Below are 17399 nucleotides of genomic sequence, written 5' to 3'. Positions count from 1 at the left end.
CAATTGCATATAAGCTGTAGTTTGTTGCTCTCATCGAGGTATAGTATTCCATTGCTTGAATAAAGCAAACATTTTAATCCATTCTGTTCTTAATGAGCAGTTTGGTAGTTTATAGTTTTAGGGTGTTTATGAGCACTTAAATTTATGAACAATATTTTTAATCTAAGACATTCATACAAGTAAAAAGGAATACAGCTTTTATAATAGTTTTACATGGTGTGACTCTTACAGAAAAAAAAGTGGTTGAAAGTTTAAGCTTTCTTCTAAGTCATTAATAATCATCATCTGTTCAACAGCTTTTATTGAGCACCTATTGTGTGCTGTGTTCTGTGTATTGGTTTGGATATATAAATAAGGAAGACACAGTTTCTATTCCCGAGATGCTCCCAGAAGTAAACTTGTGCTTATCCTATGGTGGAACAGTGCTATGTTGGAGATGCACAGGGAATCCTGGGAGAGGGTAAGATACTCCTAATTCACCTAAAAGAAAGGTGGTGAGTGAAGTGTTTCTGAAGACAATTGAACTAATATTTGAACTGATGTGAAGCAAAGGAGGTTGTGTGTGGAAGCAGGAATATGGGAAGAAAATTCTTGGCCCGATGGTATGAAATTATAGCAGGGAACATTCTGAAAGTGTCCAGTAATTAAATTTTATTGCATTGGGCTGGGGGGTTCTCAAATTGGGAAGTGGTGGAAATGAGAAACTGAGCTTTGTATCGCCCCTGACTTATATGGTATAGATAAATTATAGAAAGACTCGTGTAGGACGAAAGAACTATTAACTATAACAATTTTCTTGGACTTTGCACTGAGATAATATTGGAGTCCAGTTGAGCAAAGGTATACATATGATAATGAAGATTTCATTATGGTGTTAATAGTGTCTATAATGGACCTTTAAGGCCCAAATAAATACATAAAATAAGGAGAAAAATTAATCAAGCACAATGCATTCATCAATTATTAGCTTTAATAAGTTTCTTCTTTTCTTATTTGTACCACAGTTTATGAACAGCTGATCTTATCTTTCCTAGAGGAATGTTGCCACATTACCAAGTATTTACTGTGTCTCTACTAGGTATAGATATTCTTTGCACTATAAATACATATAAGCCATAGATTCTCCCCTTAAGTATTATGGGACATTATCTGGCTTTTGTACGAGATTAATAATAAAAGATGTTCCAAGAAAGTATGGAAACAGTGCCTTGGTTGTGACTACAGATGTTATCCTGCTTAGATCATCAGGTAGGGCCCTGTGGCAGAAGTTAGAGGTCATATGTTTCAGCTTTATTAAATAAAAGTTGTTCAGGTAGAAAGAATCCATAAGAAGACATGATAATCTCCCTGGCGTGGGGAGCAGCTGAATTTTTCTCACATGCTCCTTTTAGTCCATGACCCTTCCAAGCCCCTGTTGAAATGAAAGGAATGCATTCACTTGTGTGTGTTCACTTATAGTAATAGTGGAAAGGTTTAAGGCAAATGAACCAGAAGTCACTGATAGTTGAGACAGCATCACACAACTTTTATCCTGACACATACTCATTTTCTTTATTACATTTTACAGAATCTAATTATAACACCTGCCAAAGTTTGCTATTATGCACTTGAAGTATTGGGTGCAGCCCCCAGCAACTATTATCTTTGAGTATCTGCTATAGGTCGGTCATTGAGCTAGAATACTTGGAATGCATTATTTTACTAAGTCTTCTCACCTGTCCAGTGATGTAGTTATATGCATTTTACATGATTTTAAAAGTTCTGGACAGAGTAGAGGAAACAACTTTCACATAGGTAATTGGGCCATACTATTTTTGACTTAGGAGTTATTTGATATCCATTGAATAGGAGCTTACTCATAGTTACACAAGGACTGACTCTTTTAGGGCTTTATTTAATCTGATTCTCAAAGTTTAATGCAAACAGAAACATGTATTGAAAAACACGGTTGCAGTCTCATTCACATGGATAGTTTGTTTTATAAGTTTTGCAAATTAAGGATAAGAGTATTACTTTAAATTAAATTAGGGCTTGCTTTTCATCTGTCTGCTTTTTGTAAATTTTGTATGTACCTGTGAGCTTTAAAAAATAAAATTATCTTCATGGGCCTTTTTCTACCTTATATGACATTGTCTATTTTTCCCTTTGTAGGTTCTGATTCTTTTAAATGAAGGAATGGCATTCTTGTATTAGTTAGTCAACAACAGTACATTTTTAAATGTTGTGAAGCTTAGAAAAATTCTGCAGACAGCTCAAGACTATCATTTTTGTTTTTTTATAGAGAGAATAGTTTTATGCAATTCCAAGTACCCCTTACCCAGCCTCAACAATTATCATCATATTGCCCATCTTGATTTTTTCAATTGTGAAAAATGGCATAAATACAAAAAAGCAATACATTTTGAAGCACCTTGCAACAATTAGTTATAGAACAGACTTCGGAGTTTAGTATGGGTTACAGTGCCACAATTTTATGTTTTTCCTTCTTGTTGCTCCAAGATCCTGGAGACTAAAAGACATATCAATATAATGATACAGCTGTCAGACTCATTTGTTATATCCCATCTTCTCTGTTATAACTTCTCTTTCTCCTTTGATCCCTCTCCCAATCTTTAGAGGTATTTGTGCTATGCCCCTTCTAATTTTTCATGTTGGAAAGGGCTGTGAATAATATAGGATAGGGAGATGAAACTAATTGATGTTCTAGAGAGGCTGGCCCCTCTAGGTTTCAGGACTTATCTGGCCTAGGAACACATCTGGAGGTTGTAGGTTTTTGGAAAGTTACCCTAGTGCGTGGAACCTTTGTAGAATCTCAGATAGAGCCCTAGGTGTTCTTTAGGCTTGGCAGGAATGGTTTTGGCTGGGGTTTGGCAAACCATGAGAAAGAGCAACATCTAGCTGAAGCTTGCATTAAGAGTAGCCTCCAGAGTAGCCTCTCTGCTCTATTTAAACTCTCTCAGCCACTGATACCTTATTTGTTACAATTCTTTTCCCCATTTTGGTCAGGACGACATTGTTGATCCCATGGTTCCCAGGCCAGGCTCATCCCTGGGAGTCATCTCCCATGCTGCCAGGAAGACTTTCACCCCTGGATGTCATTTCCACCCCCAGCGGGGAAGGTGATGATTTCACTTGCAGAGTTGGGCTTAGAGAGAGAGAGAGAGAGGGGCCACATCTGAACAGTAAAAAGGTCCTCTGGAAGTAACTCTTAGGCATACCTATAGGTAGTCTTAGTTCTCAAGAGCAAGCCCCAAGATCAAGGACTTGGCCTATTGTAGGAGTCCCTAATATTTGACATACTGTCAGAGGTTTCCCCGATGATAAAGTTTAATGGTTCCAAGTTTTTCTCCCATCTCTTAAGGGACTTTGCCAATAGTTTTTGATTGTCTGCTCAACATACTCTGGGATGTATCCGGGCATTACATTAAGCCATGCAGAATCACAAGCCCTCGTTCCCATTTTGGACACCATGTGTTTGGGTTGTTTAAATGATCTCTCCAGACAAATTTAGTTAGATTATGTGCAACAAAAAATTTAAATTTTGGTCAAAATAAACCCTCTTTCTGTGGTCTCATAGAGTGGGTAGAGATCTAAAGTACAAGCAATGTCCTCCTTACCCCTATATTCTCATTTACCTTAGTTCTGACCTGAATGTCTTGGTTCTTGTCTCTAATTGAAGCCTGACTTTTTTTCAGTTTCTTTAACAGTTGTTGTGTGTGGCAATGCTGACTTTCAGATGTGCAGACACCTACGCTGAATTTTACGTGTCACACATGTACTCAAAGTGCCAGGGAAATACCAGGTTATACATATACAGCACAATATCTCAAAATCTAGAAATAACAAAGTGGTACAGTCATTAACGCTCTCAATTTTAGACAATTTTCACTGCTCCCAAAAGAATCATAACCAGTGAAAACACCCTCATCTAATAGAAAATCCAAATCTCCCCTTAACTCTTGTCTTCCCTCCCACAGTTATACTCCTGGTATTGCTGTGATATTGTTGATAAGACTATCATTCTTTTACAGACAAATCTCCCTGGGAAATATGTCAGTCAGTTCTTTGCATTAGGCCCTTAACTCATACCAGTAGTTAAACTGTGTGAATCCATTAAAAAGCTCAATGCAGTTTCTGTACTATGTGAAATTTCGCTTTCAATATTTCCCGCAATTTTTTTTCTGAGTATCTTTGTATATTTAAAATAGTACAATAATGCGGTGTTATAATAATATGAAGCAACAAAGAACTTAAACATTTCTTAGGCTGCCTGTTGAACTCTCTTTTGAATGAGATGAAGTGAATGTGTGTGATGTCAGCTATGAAGAACGAGGTATCATCCCTAGTAAGATAAGCACTTAGTCATTTTACAGATCTGTGCCTAAATATACATGACTTTCATTGCCATCCTAATCATATTGCCTGATGTTAGGGGTTCTATATGTGTCATTCATTCATTCAACACTTATTGAACACTGTATATAAAGTCAGGCATATCACAATAAATAAGACCTATTCCCTATCCTAGAACAGCTTACTTTCGATATCACATCAGGAAAAGATGTAATATAATGCAATGTAATGTGATACAAGACAATAATGGTAAAATATTGCATTTTATCATGGATTCAGTTGATGATACAATACAATTTCTAACAGAGATATGCCCAAAGCCCTCTTGGATCATAGCCAGAAGAGAAATTATCTACTTGGGGAACAGAGTCAGTTGAGCTGAGATGAGGAAAAAGGCAGTAGACAAAGGCGGTCTAGGAGGAAGTTAGAATGAAGCTAAGTGACCCCTGTGAGGATTGGAAACTGCTATTTCAATAGCATTGGCCGTGACACAGAACATTTTGAGAACCTAATATGTGTTTTGATGTTGTGTAGGGTGCTGGGATATGGTGGAAATCCACAGTTGGGTTATGGCAGCTGAATTCCATCACTACTGAGATGTGTGCCTGAAACTGGTTATGCTGCATATTTGATTGAGTTTTCATTTAAATGCAAGACTGTAGATGATGTGAAACTTCTCAGAATCGGAGACTTTTCCAAATAGCAATAAATATACTACAGTAAAACTGTGTTTTTCACTTTGCATTCATTGATGTTAGTTTCACATTTCTACTAGAATACGTCTCGTGTTGTGAGACCATAAGCTTCTTGAAGGGCACATTTCATTCTAACAATTGGTGGTGACTGTCTAGTTACATTATTTCTAATGAATTTTGATCATTTTCCTGCCTTGTTGAGGACAAATCATGTCCAACATTTCTCAAAGACCGACAGATAGTTTTGTAGACCCTTCACTGAGCAGGAGATTGACTTTCTTCTGGATTTGCTCACTATGCATTTGAGACAGTGTGGTATCATGGAAAAAATAGAGATTTTTCAGCTAGAGAGACGGAGTTTAAATCTAAGCAATATAACTTAAGAACTGTACATCCTTAGACAAGTAACAATACGTCTAACCTTAATTTCTTCATTTTAAAAAATGAAAATAATATTAACTCATTACACTGTTGTGAGAATCTGAAATAAAATATCCAATACAGTCTTTGTAGTATTTGGCACATAGGAGATGCTCAATTAATAGTTTATAAAAGTGTGTGTGGAAGAGAGAAATTATACACATGTGTGTGCATCTGTACATGTACTCTGATTGTTAGTGGTGATTCTGATCTGGAAAATCTTGTTATCCCCATAAAAGTTACCTAAAAATCAGCGTAGTTTTTTGGAGATTTATTAAACAACAACAAACAGAGAACTGACATAGTGATAGCTGATAAGCATTGTGCTGAATGAATGATTAGTGCTTCTGAAGGGGTGTCTCAGCATGCATTTTGAACTGGGGCATGTTGGCTGTATAAAATGGTCAAGAGATCAATATCTACATTATCATTTTTGCACTAGTACATGTAGTGATGATAAATCAGGGTTGACTAAGAGAAGTTATTTTAACATGTTACACATTGTGCTAGGAGTTTTAACACACACTGTTCTGTTTCATCTTTACAGCCATTATAGAAAGCAAGCCTTAGTAATAAAATTTTACAGATTAGGGAACTGAGGTGCCAAAGTGTTGAGTATTTGTCCTAGATCACATGGGTAGTACAGCTCATATTTAAGTATACAATAACTGATTCTAAAGTCCATTCTCTTTCCACCTCAGCAGAACAAATTTTAAAGGACATTAAACATGCTGAAGTGTGTTGTCAAAAATACCCAGACAAATGTGATTTGACACCCTGTATGTATGGAAATCTCTTTCTCACAAACTTTAGCTGAAGATGGCAGATTATATACCCAACTATAAAACACAGATATATAACTGAAAGTATAATCCAAGAGCTACTGACTCCAAGAATCAGCCACTTAGTGATATATAGAGAGACTTTGAAAGCATACATTTTTGGTCTAATATGTCTGTTCCAGGTTTCATCCATCTCTAATTAAAGAACCAGTAAAGACACTAACTAGCTATAATCATTATCTGCTTACCAATTTTCTCTCATTAGAATAGCATTCCAATTCCATCGACTACTAATTAGCAACTAGTTATTTCAGGTGAAGGAAGAGAGTGACATAGCCATTGCTCACTTTTTCTTTGGTTTTTCTTCCTGAAAAGCTATCTGAAATATAATGTCAGAACTGTTTGTACGTGAGATGTAAGTTGTCACTGAATTGACTAAATGAGCAATGTTATTAGGCAAAAGCTCTGAAAAAAATATATAGATCCCCTTTTTTCAATATGGAGTATCAGTTGAACAAAAGAAAATGTTTGCAGTGGCTCTCAAAGCACAGTTTTGAGATCAGCGGTGTCAGAATCACCTGGAAACTTGTTAGACATGCAAATTCTCTTGGCCAGGTCATGCACACTGAGTCAGAATTGCTGGCAATTGGCCCAGAGATTCAGGGATCAGGCCCTCCAAGAGATTTGGATACACATTCAAGTGGAAGAAGCATTGTCCTAGAGCAGCTCAGATCTTAAATCCTGTATCATAGCCCTAGCACCCTTCTGAAACTATTTAGAGGGTGAAAAAAAGTCATTTACTAAACATTTTACTAGTCAGAAAGAAGAGACATATTTTTCAAAACTGTTTTTCTTATCCTAAGAAGTACAGAAAACATTTCTGATAGTCAAAAGTTTGCCCCCTTTTCAAATACTTCCTCTCCCAAGAAGTTTTCTCCAATTCTCCCAGCTATAAATTCTTATTTGACATGCTTTGCAATGTGCTGTCTGCATGTAGTGTGTGTGAATGAATGACATTTTAGTTTGAACAATGGTCTTGTAAAATTTATCAGGCATGGAGCCATGATTTAAGAATTTGAATTTCTCTGGGGGAAACACAAAATATCTCAGATTAAAAGGCTGGAGACCAGATACTGGATTGCCTGGTCACCTGCAGGATCTGGGTGATGCTGTGATGCTTCTGCTGTCACACACAAATGTTGACTGACAAAGTACTGAGAGAACTCAGGTTGGGGCTTGGCATGGCCAAATACAAAATCACTGAGTGAAGAATTTAAAAAAGATGTGACCCAATTGGCTCAGCAATTCTACTCTTTGGTATTTACCCAAAGAGATTGAAAACAGTGTCTCAAAACAGATAATTGTGCAACAGTATTTATAGCAGCGTTATTCACTATTCTAACAGCTGGAAACAAGGCAACTGTCCATCAACAGAGGAATGCATAAACAGAATGTGGTATATACACACAAAGGGATATAATTTGGCCATAGGAAAGAGTTAAGTCCTGAGACACGCTGCATCATGGGAGAACCTTGGTAACATTATGTTCAGTGAAATAAATAAGGCAATAAGGACAAATTTTATACTATTACTTGTAAGAGATGCCCAGAAATAGCAAATTTGCAGCAATAGAAAGCAAATTAGAAGTGGGAGGAATGTGGATGGAGGGGGAAAGGGAGAGTGATTGTGTATAAAAGAAAAAAATATAATGGTAAAGGAGGTGGTATGGTCACCTGGGCCCTCTCACCTCTCCTCCTTTTGCAGAGTTCACCAGGCCTTGAGAAGAAGTTATGCATGGCCTGGACCACGCGTTGATGGATTGACCTTGTTAAGGCTTCAGAATTTCACTGAGTTGTAGACTTCCCTTGTAGATGAAACCTGGTTGATGTGGTCCATCAGCAGGATACTCCCCCACTACGCTTCAGAAGTTCTTGGGAGGGCAGGCAATGGCGGCTCAGTATCAGAATTCTCATCTGCCATGCCACAGACCCGGGTTCAATTCCCAGAGCCTGCCCATGCCAAAAAGAAAAAAAAAAAAATTCCAGAGAGCTGTAGATGTACTCCATTAGCATCCTGAAGCTCCACACAATGAACGAGCTATCTGGAAGTAGGCAAACAACATTTGCTAAAGGGATGACGTTTCCTCCATTAAATAAATGTGATACCTTTTTCTAGTCTAGTATCAATATAGTAGGCATGTGAAAAATGAGTTAGCTGAGAGTTAATTGACTGAGGAGACTCTATTTTCAGTCTCTGCCTGAATTTTTGAATTAATATACACAGTGGGTGATTCGGCAAAAGGATTTAAACATAAATTCTTTATAGAAAGAGCCCACCAATTTGATGTCTTCATAATTCATGAAGAGTTGACCCATAATAGCTGTATTTTCTCTTCAGCTTTTGAAAACAAAAGATGTCATTAGTTTAAATTAGGCTCTTATGTGGAACAAGCCAGTGCACCAACAAATATACTTGATTCAGATGCTGTTGAAGCATAAGTATAAATGCCAGAGACAACTGGCTGTTGCTTTTAAAAGTTGCATTAATTTTTATTTAACTTTAATTAAATTTAACCTTTACATAATAATAGAAAATAATATACATATAAAGTGAGCATTGGCAAGCTAGACTAAAAGTATTTTCAATAATTGATAGACAATATGTGAATTTATGAAACTCAGTTATGAAAACCCAAAATATAGGAAGTTGTAGAATAATTACGGCTTTACAGAGTACTGCTGGAAATTAAAGAAAATGCTATTTGGGGGACAGGCCATATTCGGGGAATGTATGTGCAGTTAATTGGTAAGTATGTAGACATGATATCAAGCTGGAAATTTTTTATGCCAACCAGCCAAAGCTTCCTATCAGTGCTGTGTAAGGGGCTTTTCACATTGGCTACGGAATGTACTGAAGGTCACATGGAAAGGATGATGATATAAAATGTGTTTGCTTCATTTATTCATTTCCCCCAAGAAGCTCTAACCTCTAGAGAGGTCACTATGGATAGTGTTTTAACTCCTCTAGAAGTAGGAGATGAAAGCATAAAGAAGAAAATTGGATTTGTCTGAAAGCTTCTGGAGCCAGGAAGGATGTGGGACCCATACTCGAGTGTCTATTTTCAGGCTTCATTTAACATAGTTGGTTGCATATTTCTCTGTAATATCAGATTTTGTTTTCACTTTGTGGGTGGCATAGTTAAAGAAAAACTTTATGAAGACTGCAGCCTTCATCTAAAGTCTACCAAGAGGATGAGTAAGAGAGAACAAGTAAGTAAGACAGCATACATTTAGGAATAACTTTTACCACATACATTTTTTTTTTTCCTTCAGAGTGTGTTAACTTGATTTTATCCTACTAGTATGGTTTGACAAAGCATCAGGGAAAGAGTTTTAATGAAGTTCTTCACAGGTATACTATATCAGCATCTTTTGTTTTTATGGTAGCTTGGGTCTTTAAAAAAGAAGTCTAAATTTTATTTTACCACATCAATTATTGACTTTGCCAAGCATGGAGAATACAGTTCTAATCATGCAGAAAGTGCCTGTTTTGTCATCGTGAGAGTTCAGACATGAACTGTAACCAATGGCCCATTATGTACCTTTTCTGGTTGTTAAAAGCATAGTCTAGCTTTGCAAAATAATTGTTAGTGCAAAATGTTGTAACTGAGCCAAGGAATGAAATTCCAGCGACTCCAGTCAGGGGAGAGGGTGTGTCAAGTACTCGAGGTTGGGTTCTGTCGTTCTGTGATTCTGTGTTATTGGAAAGTCTTGCCTAGAGTGTAATTAGGAAGAGGGGACTCAAGAAGTCTCAATCTAATGTACATTTTGGTGTGTGTGTGTGTGTGTGAGAGAGAGAGGGACAGGGGGAGAGTTTTCATTTATAGTGGGATCATAGTACTTTCTGGGAAGTAAATTTTTTTTTTTAGAAAAAGCACTACTTGCCAAAATATTTATAAATGCTTTCCACAAGAAAGAATTTGTGGATTTTTTGGCTATAAAAAAATAGCCATTTTGTAACTCTACTATGTTGAATGAATGAAAGGACATCCTTGTAGTATTGTTCTATTAGGACAACACGCACACCCTAGGTTTAAAGTCCAGTTGTGAGGTGCAATTCATTATTAGGTGCAGAAAGGTTGAATTTTCTCTTTAAAAGACAGGTAAATTTAAATTTAGAGGGCTCCTATATAAAATTACAGAAGTAGCTTTTGAAGCCAATTAGCAATTTTTGTCTGAAGTGTTTGTGTGTCTGATATAAAACGGTTATAAATGTTCTAAATTCTTTTCCTTTCTCTGGTTTTTACCTTTTACATACTGTATTAATGGTACTTTGTTTGAAAACAAAAAGGTTCTGCAAAAATTCCCTTTCTTCTTTTTTCTTTGCTGTTTAAGAAAACTACAATTTTGTAAATGTTTATCTGCCTGAATAGCCCAAACCTGGTAAACATTCCTGCTGGTTTATGGGTACAATTGTAAGTATCTAGAACCAATGCCTTCTGAAAAGACTGCTTAAAATCTATTTTATTTTACTGACACTGCCCACAAAAGTTCTTGGGATGAAAAAGAGCTTCAAAGAGAGGTGTATATGTGGCAGGGGTTAAGGACCCAGCAGGGTGGGGATTTTTGTGGAAAGAGGATTGGTATGATAATAGGGAATAGACATTTTGATAATGCTATATATATATATATATAGGACTCCTTTGTATTTACCTGAAGAGGTACAGTCAGAACCTAGTTTTAAGATTCCTAACATTAAAAATAATAATGTAAATTATAAATGTACATTATGCTTTTAGCAAATAGCCTCATCTGCCAAATATCTTAGTGTAAGGTTTTGACTGCCCAAGTGGTGGTGTTTTAAACTCTCTTTTGGTACAAAAACTTTACCTCCTTCTACTTCTCATCTCCCTCAGGGATTGCCAAAGATAGGAGATACTAAAAAATGACAGATGACAGGAAGAAAGTAGCTAAAAGATAGAACTGACATTTAATGAGCACTTATTCTATGCCAACCATGGTTCTCAACACTTTTGATAAACCCCATTTAAAACCCTTAAAACAACCCTGTAAGGTAGAGAATACTATCTCCATTTTTTAGCTCTGGGATGACAGAGAACAGATGACAACTTCACCAACCAAAAATACCCAGGCAGAGTTGGAATTTGAACCATAGCAGTTTGGTGCTGCAACAAATTCTTTTAACCACTACACTACATTGTAATGAAGCCTAATACCTGGACTCTCAAGTATATAAAGGTTGATTGAACCAGAAGATTTGTATTTAAATAGATTCTCTTTGATAGAGGCAGCATAATATAACAGTTGAGCACTTGTACCAAATTCAAGAATTCCAAATTCAAGTCCTTGCTGTTATAAATTATGTGATCTTGATTGTTATTGATCTTTAGAGACCCACTTTCTTTATCTGCAAAAGAGCAATGGAACTGTTCAGCCTCAGCACTCTTGGGTTTAGTGAATTGTAAGGTCACAGTTATAATGAGGCAAGATGAGTAGGGGTCCCAGGGATGAAAGTATCTGGATTATTGGGATTATCCTGGAAAAATGTGCTTGATTCAATGTTAGACAGCTCTGCCCATTGTTGACTGACCTTAATAAGAGAAACGCTTATGGTAGAGTGATGGAAACTATCTCAGGTTTCTCACTTTGATTACATACAAAATATTCCTATTGGGAATTACCAATAACTCAATTCAATGATAATTCAAATCATTGGAATGATTTTTCAAGGATTCAGGTGAAATAATTTCCATCATGGCATTAATTCCATCAGTTTCTGGAGGTCCTCAGTCCATCTTTGATCAAAGTTTTTGGAAAAAAAGAGGCAAATGTATTTTCAACATTTCACGATTATCAATACTAGAATTCTAATTAATGGCCATACAGTGGTTCCAAAGAATTAAGGCTGTAGCAAAAGATGATGACAAATGCAAAAGAAGCACTGGCAATAGGGTACCTACTTCATTAAGACATGGGATTTTTAATATTTTTCGTATGTTCTTGTACTTGTTTAGGAACCTAGAGTTTTTAAAACCTTGTTAAATTGTGTGTCAACATGACTTAAACCGTGAACATAAATTGTTAATAAACTGGCATCTGAATTTTCACTATAACTTCTCTGTGGTATCATGTTGATTCAGAAGCATAGTGGAATCCTAGAGAAGGAAGGGATTTTAGGGATTTTTTTCAGTACCATCATTTTTATGCTTAAGGAACTTAGGGCTCAAAGAGATTGAGTTTCATTCCCTAAATTACACATCTTTTAAAAAACAAACTCTAGATTATGTCTTGTCCAAGAGATGATAAAATGATGCATATATATAATTATAGTAGAAGCTTTGTCATAAGACAACATACCCTTGAATAACCTGTATCCTCATTTATTCATTCATTCATTCCTTCAAAAAAGTTTTATTGAGCTCCTAGTACCTATGATGCCAGGCATTGAGAAACCCAGACCTTATCCTCATTAATATAACTTTTTAAAAACCTTTGTATTGTATAATATAACATATATACAAAGCAAAGAAAGAAAAAAGCAATAGTTTTCAAAGCACTCTTCGACAAGTAGTTACAAGACACATCCCAGAGTTTGTTATAGGCAACCATTCCATCATCTCAGATTTTTCCTAGTAGCTTCTCCAGAACATTGGAGGCTTGAAGGAATATGTATATATTTTTTTCATCACAGTCTACTGTTTTTTTCTTTTTTTTGAAAAATAACATATATACAAAAAAATAATGTTTCAAAGAACATCACAGCAATTAGTTATAGAACATATTTCAGAGTTTAGTATGGGTTACAATTCCACAATTTTATGTTTTTACTTCTAGCTGCTCAAAGACATTGAAGACTAAAAAAATACCAATATGATTTAGCAATCATACTCATTTGTTAACCCTGCCTTCTCTTTATAACTCCACCATCAACTTTGATCTTTCTCCCACTCTTTAGGGTTATTTGGGCTGTGCCCATTCCAACTTTTTTATGTTGGAAGGGGCTGTTGATAACATGGGATGGGGGGTGGAACTAGTTGATGTTTTAGAGAGGCTGGCCCCTCTAGGTTTCAGGACTTACCTGGTCCAGGGATCTATCTGGAGGTTGTAAGTTTCTAGAAAGTTACCTTTTTAGAATCTTTTGTATTGCCTTTGGAGTCCTTTAAATTGGCTGGAATGGTATTGCTTGGGGTTTGGTGAGTTATTATAGGTAGCAATGTCTAATTGAAGCTTGTGTAAGAGTGACCTCCAGAGAAGCCTTTCGACTCTATTTGAGCTCTCTCAGAACTTATACCTTATTTATTATACTTCTTTTCCCCCTTTTGGTCAGGATGGCATTATTGGTCCTACAGTGCCAGGGCCAGACTTATCCCTGGAAGTCATCTCCCACATTGCCAGGGAGACTTTGACCCCTGGATGTCATGTCTCACATGGGGGGAGGGCAATGATTTCATTTGCAGAGTTGGGCTTAGAGAGAATGAGGCCACATCTGAGCAACAAAAGAGGTCTTCTGGAAGAAACTCTTAGGCATACCTATAGGTAGGCCAACCTTCTCCACTATTCGCATAAGCTTCACAACAGCAGACCTCAAGTCCAAGGGCTTGGCCTATTGAATTGGGTGTCCCTAATGTTTGACACAGTATCAGGGATTTCCCCTATGGTTAAGTTTAATAATTCCATAACAATATAACTTTTTAGCAGCAAAACTGTGCCTGTTTCATCCTAGGGGCACTGCTAGGAAATATCAACATTTAATTTAACCCTCCCAAAAGTCCTGAATGCTAAGTATTGCAATCGTCATTTTCATAAATAGAACCAAGGCTTCAAGAAGTTAAATAAACTGCTTAGGGTTTCAACACTACTAGAGTCAGAGCTGGATGCAGATTGATGTCAGCCTGGCGCCAAGATCCACACTTTCTTCCCTGAGTCCAGAGGGTGTGATTTACTTTGATCACAATCACATGCAATCCCCTTTCATCCACCTAGGACAGCCTGACAGTTTTATTTCTTAAAGCTCAACCCAGTGCTTACGTAGGGAAGCACATTCCAGAGCTATAAAGAGGAAGCGGTGAAAGGAGATCATCCAGGTGTGAAATGGGAGTTCAGAGCTTGTTTTCTTGGTTTATTCCTGCTCAATTGTGTGTGCACTGATGTTCATTAAGGTGTTTTAAGTGTCTTCATTGGAGCTACAATAACATGGATTTTTCTCTCTTTCTCTTTTAGGTATGGAAAAATCGTATCCACCAAGGCAATTCTTGACAAAAACACAAATCAGTGCAAAGGTATGTGTAAGGGCATCTGTTCTCTCAGCTCGCACTGGTGCTGTTTGATTGACAGTTCTTTCACTGCAGAAGTACAGGCACTGGCTGCACACTGATCATAATGTACACTATATGCAAACTTCTTTAATAATGCTGATGCTTTAAAGAGTTATATTTCTAGTAACATTGCTCATTAATTTTTTTCATTAACAAACAAAATGAAAATCGCAAATTAGAACAAGTATCAGATAGCTTCAGAATGAAACTAAATTACCTCGTAACAACTTTGGGTTGTCTGATCTGAATGATACCATCAGTGATGTAAATTGATTTCCTATATAAAAATGAGGATCCCTTCGAAAAACTTTCCCATGCACAACACATTAAATTTCTCTGTTGCTTAAGGCTTTTGCAATATTAGTTGACTTGGAATGAATTTACTGGCGGGTTTATTGCGTCTGAGCTTCAGCTATAAGCATCCCAGATGATCTCCAAATTGGCATCTTATTCAGTGAGGCTTTTTTTTTCTTTCCACCTGGAAAATATTTCTGAAGTCATTTGGCTATATTTGTGACTCATGTTTCTTTGTGTCTGGGAATCCCATACCCTTTCAAGTGTTGCATTAACTTATTTGTGAAATTTATATATGGTCTCTCTTGCATGACTCAGTTCTTGCTGGAAAATTGGAATGCTTCTTGTAACATCTGTTATTTGTTGTTCCCATAATCCAGTCTTTGTTGTAATATTGAAAGCAAGAAGTGTGGTAAAGCCAAGGTCATTCTAAACATGGGCATTAGCCCTTTTTACATATAAATGTAATATGCACATGTATTAAGGAAGAATACTCATATACTCCAAATATATTCTAATCCACTTGGGTGATGGTAGTCAGATTCAGGTCAGCAGTACAAAAAAAAATGTGCCTCCTATAAACTTAGAAGGCACTAAATTTTAAGGATGCATTCAAGATTACAATTCACTGGTGTTAATTACATTTGCAATCCATGTATTGCTACCGTCACAGTTTACCAAAACCTTTCCATCGCTCCCAACAGAAACTCTATTTGCATTACTGTTGTATATAAGTTATCAGAATATGTACTTTTAAACCCACTAAGTACAAGGAGACCAAGAATAATAAGACATAGTTTCTGCTATTAAACAGTTCAGTTTCTAGTGGAAAAGGCAACCGTTTGCATAAATTATCTTTAAATACATGTAACTGTAATAGAGGTCCCACAAAACAATGTGAGAGGAGAAAATGGAGAGGATTTGGGGGGATGAAGTTTATAAAGGCAAGGTAGAATGGATGAGATTGGTAAAAGTTGATGTTCAGGATAAAGAATTACAGAATGTTTTTGAATGGACTTATGTAACTGGAATAAAACAAATGCAGGTAAAGAGATATTGAAAGAAAGTAGAAGAGGCAAGATTGTGAGGCTTTTTAAATGTTGCCCTGGATATATTGAACTTTATTTTCTATACAACATGGAACCCTTAATGTTTTCTTTTTTTACTAGATACAGTATGAGCCTATCTGTGTTTTAAAAGGTTATTTTGGCAAAAGTGATATCAGTTTATAAAGGGAAACACTGGAGGCAGAAAAATCAATGCAAGTTTCGTAGCCAAGATTCCAGAGAGAAGTGATGAGGGAGTGGCTTAGTTTCCCAGCTGCTTTGACAAATGCTCTAAGTGGGTTGGCTTAAGCATTGGGAATGTATTGGTTCACAGTTTCAGAAGCCAGAAGGCTTGTTTCCTCCCAGGGTCAGAGGCTTTCTGGCTGACCAGTAATCCTTGCATTCCTTGATATGGTGATGTACTCTCCTTTCTCTGCTGGTTTATGTTGACTTCCAGTGGCGTCTCTGCCATGTCACTTTTGCTGCATAATGCCTCCAGTAATAGGGTTGATACCCAACCTCATTCAGTTGGTCTGCTTAACTAAAAATAACATCAACAAATCCTATTTATGATTTTGCACCCAAAGAAATGGATTAAAATTGAGAATATTCTCTCCTCAACCCCACGCTGGGGCATGTAATTCAGGCTACAATAGGGAATCATCCAGGCATTATTATGGAAATGGAAAAGGGTCATCACTGGGAATTTTCAAAGGTACAATAGATTATTCTACATGAGAGGTGAAGGATAGGGATGCACAGAGTGAAGTCAACATGTTGAGCTTTTGTAATTGAGGAAAATGGAGGTATCATTTACTGAGCTAGGAAATCCAGAAGCTGGAGTATAGGTTTGTGGGGAAGGGAATGAGGATATGCTGAGTTAGAGGGTCTGGTATGGCATCACTATGTGAGAACTCAAAGAAGAAACTACGATAAAGCTCAAGACTATAGATGGTGAATGAACTAAGGGAGTAGTGAGGATCACCAAGAGAAAATTTGAAGACAGGCAATGGTATGAGTACATCAGGTGAGGGGAAGGGCAGCTGAAAACTGAACCAAGGAGAGGGGCCTGTGGGAAGTATAAAGTAGAATAGAACACAGTAGATTTGCTTTTGCTATTGTTTCTGGACACTCCCTCAACCCGTCTCCAAAATCTTTGGGGTAAAAATATTTTTAGGAACAGTCAGAGAAAATTGAGGCATCCAAGTCTGGCAGTCAATAATATTGATTGAACACCAATCAGAAGCACAGATGCTTCATAGACAAGAAATGTGTCTAAATCTCCATAGAATCCATGACTTCTCTGATAATTTGAGTAGTAAATTCAAAGGGATGCTTCCTATGCAAAGTTTTGCTCAAGAATATATTTATCTCCTGTCATTGCATAAGAGTAGAGACTGCAGAAGTGTAAAATGCAAACCCAGAAAAACTGTATTCATGCGTAATTGTGAGGATTTGAAAAGTAAGGAATGT

General features: G+C 36.8%; 1 protein-coding gene across 13 annotated transcripts in view; it reads left to right on the top strand.

The window, feature by feature from the left end:
* The window catches only part of RBMS3 (RNA binding motif single stranded interacting protein 3), a 705592-nt gene that overhangs the window by 204423 nt on the left and 483770 nt on the right, over positions 1-17399 (top strand). For all 13 annotated transcript variants that reach the window (XM_077129934.1, XM_077129932.1, XM_077129938.1 and 10 more), the window contains one exon: positions 14492-14550. In XM_077129934.1, coding sequence (XP_076986049.1) covers positions 14492-14550 — 59 coding nt within the window. The remainder of the gene's footprint in view (positions 1-14491; positions 14551-17399) is intronic.

The sequence above is a fragment of the Tamandua tetradactyla genome, chromosome 15, assembly GCF_023851605.1.
Source record: "Tamandua tetradactyla isolate mTamTet1 chromosome 15, mTamTet1.pri, whole genome shotgun sequence".
Lineage (NCBI taxonomy): Eukaryota > Metazoa > Chordata > Mammalia > Pilosa > Myrmecophagidae > Tamandua > Tamandua tetradactyla.
Note: the sequence above shows the minus strand (reverse complement) of the source record. Positions and strands in the feature narration are given on the sequence as shown.